The following is a 5,397-nucleotide window of genomic DNA, read 5'->3' as shown; positions in this document are numbered from 1 at the left end:
AAAACAATTACACTGATTGTAATGCACATGGTTCAGACAGTTATTTTAAATGATATAAGTTCAAAATTCCCCTTATAGAACCCAGACTAGATCCTTCTCAATACTGCCCAACAACCTCCAATGAGTAAGATAAAACAGACTACCTGGGGAGGTCTGATTATTAATGGTATTGACTGCAGACACAGATACAAACTGGATCCTGCACAGAAAACCAGTACGGTGAACACTGGGAACACTGGCGAACTCGACACGTTTTCCAGGAGCCCTGTAGGGTATTGTTAACTAAATAACATTACTCCTGTTCCAGCAGAAAGCAGAGCTGGGATTTAACTCCTTGTTTGCAGAATTTTCTACATCAGGATGTAATGTACACTCATCTCACTTCAAGCCAGGGGATTCATGATACATTTATTAAAATATACCGTGCATGTTCACCCTTGCATGCTGTTTGCTCGGGGCTGGCTGCAGATGATGGTAGTTGTAGTTTAAGAGCAGCCAAGCAGTCTGCCCAGCTATACTCTAGATGGAAGCATGTGAGAGTTGATTCATGAATGGGAAGTCTTAATGCCTCCTTTCTTTGATTAGTCCATTTTAAATTTCACTTGCAGGGTCCTGTGCTCCTAAGTGACGTCAGAGCACCCAGGCAGGCGTGCAGGGGGTTAACGACTTCTTGGAGCTCCCTCCCCAGTGCTCTTTTGCACACAGCGTGACGTCATGGCGGTCACATGATGCGCCCTATTAAGAAAAAGGGAGCTGTTCTGGTGCTGAAACAATATCTTCATCGTGAGAGGGAGCTATGATCAGCCACCGTCCCTCTGTCTGAAGCACACAGGTAGGACTGCTCCTCTGCGGGGATGCGCATGCATCATAATGCAACATATAACCATGACATCAAATGCAAACAGAACTGCAAGGGCTACATGAGCAAATCCTCAACACACCAATACTTTGTTTCTCACGCTTTTAAAGAAATCCAAATGGCTAAATGATAACATTAGGAGATCTAAAAGGTCCCCCCTATTTAAATGGACTTTTATTGTATTATTTTATTTGACTTGCATGATTGTGTAAGCACACACACACATATATATATATATATATATATATATATATATATATGTATAATATAGCATTCATGCACATACATAAATAGACAATTATAGTTGTGATCTGTGTTTATGTGGAATACGTGATGTTGTGTGATTTGCAGTCTTTGAAAGACAGTACTCTCCATAATATCAATGTAAGAAGCCATCTGCGCTCATGTATCATTCAGACCAAGGCGAAAATCACTGTAACTCTTGCACTGCCTGGGGGTAGATAAAGATTTGCCATTGCCTGTTGCTATGCTGTTGATATTTCCCAGCCCTGGGCTAAACTGTCTCAATATGGGAACTGCTACCATGTTATACCTAGGGCTGTGTTAGATTATCTATCACTGGCAACACAAAATTTGGTTAAAATAGACAAGAACACAATATATATTTTACTTTTTGTAAATTTCACTCTTTACAATACTGATTGATTATACTGGATCATGGCAACAGCTGAGTGACTAATATTTGACAATGCAACAGGTTTTAATTTGTTTCTGAAATTATATATAAATCTTTAAGTATAAACGTGAGTTTAGATGTTTGTCAGTTTTACATAATTACACAGGCAAATGCTTTCATTTGATAGGCAGTTTAATAAAAGCATATAGTACTCCAATTTCTTTTAAACATAATCTATTATGCTGCTCTCCTTAAGGAACATGGTGTTCGATATTAACCGTTTCAGAATCAATACATTTCTTCATTATAGTCCATATTCCAGCGTTCTTAAACAAACAAAAAAGAAACTTTATTTGTTTTTGTTCAAAAGAGATATATAATTTAATGTGGTATAAAACTAAATAGACTAACTCTTGATGGTGTCTCCATAATTTATAATATTTAATTACCATTACCAGAAATGATTGTGAACCTACATAGCTTAGTGCATATGCTTGTGATTTATGGCAGCCCTTCAATAAATCAGAAGGGGATACTTGGACATCTACAAGTATAAGGAGTGGCCAGTAATTTTCTTTTATCTTGCACGCAGTTCTCTGCAACAAACATTAGGAACATCTACCCCATGTCTTTTTACTGCCTGATAATGCGTTTCTTTTAGAAGTGATCCTTAGAACTGTGGGTGGTTCTGGCAAATGTAAGATAATGAAAGAACACTAAAGAGCTGTGATGAAGGAGAGCCAATTCCGTGTCTCTGCAATGCATTTGTAGACTCCTAGATCCCCGAAATTCTACCCACAGAGCCCAGGTACAAGATATACAGAAAGCTATTTAGAGAATTCAAGGATCTATAAATACAAATACATTAACTGCATTGCTATAAGGAGATACTGTTATTGTGGTAATCAATCAGTGTAAGAGAGTTGTATTGACTGTTGTGTGTCAGATATTTGGAAGCTACACATTAACCAGTAACAGTAACCCAACAACCCAATGTTCATGCTACTGGCATATTTATTATGGCATTAAAGAGTATCAATATATGTTGATCGCTTCATATCCCTAATGTACGCAACTATTTTAGCTCATTATCACATATCCATTTGCATTTCTCTTATAGGAAACATTGAGAAACATGGCTCGTTTAAGGAATTGCTGTCTTTTGAGTTTTCTGTCCCTGTCACTTTTAATTCTTCTAATGCCCTTCACTGATGCTGCATCATTCCAATATTACCAAGTGCCGCAACAGGACCAAGAATATAGAATGAAAAGTATTCAAAGGCTGCCCAGCCCTGATATGCTGAAGGCATTGGAATACATTGAAAACCTCAGGAAGCAAGCAAGCAGAACAGAAAGCATCCCAGACTATACATTGTACCCAGGGGCACCATTCATCTCAGAGCAGAAAGACACCAGTTTGCAGCCACTTTCTCCAGAGAGTGGCAAAAATCCTTCCATGGATGATGAGTCTGAGTGGATGCGAGCTATGTTGGAAGCCCTTGTACAGGCTGAAAAAGACGCCAAAGTAAATCAACCAGAGAAGAACAAGCAGTACAGCAGCATGATGGACAAAAACATTCCAGCCGAGTTGTTTGAAGACTATGAATGGCCTGAGAAAAGACCTAAAAATGTCAAGTTTCCTGGAAGGTACTTTGAGGACTACTCCAGAGATAGCCCTTTAAAACGCACCAATGAAATTGTGGAAGGTCAGTATACCCCTCAAAGTCTAGCAACCCTGCAGTCTGTCTTCCAGGAACTGGGGAAGTTAAAAGGCCAAGCCAATAATAAAAGAGACCGTTTAGAAGAAGACCAAAAACTCTACAAAGATGATGAGGATGATATGTATAAAGCCAACAATATTGCTTATGAAGATGTGGCAGGGGGAGAAGAATGGAGTCCTATAGAGGAGAAGGTTGAAAGCCAGACTCAAGAGGAACTGAAAGAGAGTAAGGAAGAGCTGGAGAAAACAGATGACATGGAAGAGGAAATGAAGCGATCTAGATTGCTTGGTTTACAGGATGAAGACACCGCAAAAGAAAATAAAAACCTGGAATCCGAGAACCTGGCAAATTTAATGAATTATTACATGAGGATGTGGATGAACAGAATCGAAAAAAGCAAGCAAAATGCAGAGAAACGATCAGCAAAGTACTCAGGAAAAGACCTAGACGCGGATGCTATTTACCAGTTAATAGATATATCTAGAAATTTACAAATCCCACCAGAAGATCTCATTGACATGCTGCAAGATGAAGATGGAAAGAAACTAGGTGGAAGGCTGGAATCTGAAAAGGAAGTGGAAGTGCCCGATGATCTGGATGAAGTTACTGAAACCACTGTGGGAAAGGTAGATGTCATCAAGAACAAGCAAGGATTCATAAAACAGCCATCAAGTTCTCTGTTATCTAATATTCCTGAAGACTTGACTGTGGAGGATATGGTAAACCTCTTAGGAGGCGATAAGCTGCCAAATCAGAAATCTGCTTTTGTAAATCAGTTCAATCAAAAGAATGGTTTGCCAAGGCCTTATCCAATGTTAAGTAAAATGAAGGGACGCAAAGGCACTTGGCAAAATGATTTTGACAAAAGACAAATGGAATATGAGCCGAGGTCCGACAAGGAGGAAGACTTGGCGGAATACATGGTAAAGATGCTTGCCAAATATCCAGAACTGTACGGGAACAATCAAAATAAAAAGCTAGCTGCCCTTTACCCACAAAGTGATATCCAGGAGCTGGAAAAACAGTATGAGAAGGCGTTGAGGGGATATTTGAACCTCAGAGGACTCCAAGATCTAGAGACTCTGTCCAAAGATAACCGAAGACTCCCTGCCGCGAGAGACAACGATGATACACAGAGCAAACAGTACCCAGATGAGGACATGCTTATGAAGGTCCTAGAGTTTTTAAACCAAGAAAAAGCCGACAAAGTGAGAGATCACACTGTTAAAAGATCTATGGAAAATATGTAACCTGTCTGTGTTAACCTCCCTAAATTACATTTATTTCCTTTTTATGTGTGTTCTGGCTTTGACTAAGGTGGACGGAACAGAAGTTCCTCTTCCGCTAGTGGGAATGATATTTAAGTCCCAGTTTTGGGGCATACAAATGCATTTTATTTTTACATGCCCGTTTTGATCGTACTACTGTTTTTTTTTTAATTTTTCATAGTTTAATTTATGAAACCAGAGATATTGTGACACTTTGTTGAAGGTCCTTACTATTTGTGAAGTCACAATTTTAACAAAAAGAAGTCATTGGGTCACAACTAATCTTTGTATGGAAAGGTCTCACGGGCTGGATTTCTTTTATGTAATCTAGTAGCCTTTATGGAACTGTAACATCTTTCTGCCTTAGAGTCATTTGTAATGGATTACTTGGTGGGGTGGGGGGTATGCATGTTTATTGATTTGTTCCTTGAGCCTTAGACTACTGCAGACTTTGGCAGCATCATAACTAACACAATAACTACAGCCTGCCTCATTATTATAAGACTTTACGTTTAGTTAGAACACTATAGGTAACACTATAACCAAGTTTAATTGCAATATTTCTTAAGTGACATCTAATTAGAAGGAATCTTTAGGTCTGTAGACTGATTACCCTTGTGGCACATCTACAAACCAATCTTTTCTGGACTCTAACATCTTCAGTCAGAATAAATATTATCCTCGTCAAATTTCTTATATTAATGAGGCTGTGCTTTTTGCTAGGTTTAATAATGTGGCTTGTGAATAACTTGTTTGTGCAGAATACATAATATATTCCCATAATCCTTTGTATGCCAAAGGGCGGGGAACATGCTGCTCTCAACTTTTGATATAAAGTAGTTGTCCCTATGTGACTGAAAGGGGTATATGCCAAATGTGGGTGCAACACACTGACATGCAACTCCTTCTGGC

General features: G+C 38.9%; 1 protein-coding gene across 1 annotated transcript; it reads left to right on the top strand.

Moving 5' to 3' along the window:
• The first annotated feature begins 743 nt into the window (after positions 1-743).
• On the top strand, positions 744-4,651 carry SCG2 (secretogranin II). Its single transcript, XM_053459067.1, has 2 exons — positions 744-832; positions 2,617-4,651. Exon 2 carries the CDS (start codon positions 2,632-2,634, stop codon positions 4,465-4,467), a length of 1,836 nt encoding a protein of 611 aa, XP_053315042.1. The 5' UTR covers positions 744-832; positions 2,617-2,631; the 3' UTR covers positions 4,468-4,651.
• Positions 4,652-5,397: the final 746 nt, after the last annotated feature.

The sequence above is a fragment of the Spea bombifrons genome, chromosome 3, assembly GCF_027358695.1.
Source record: "Spea bombifrons isolate aSpeBom1 chromosome 3, aSpeBom1.2.pri, whole genome shotgun sequence".
NCBI classification, from domain to species: Eukaryota; Metazoa; Chordata; class Amphibia; order Anura; family Pelobatidae; genus Spea; species Spea bombifrons.
Note: the sequence above shows the minus strand (reverse complement) of the source record. Positions and strands in the feature narration are given on the sequence as shown.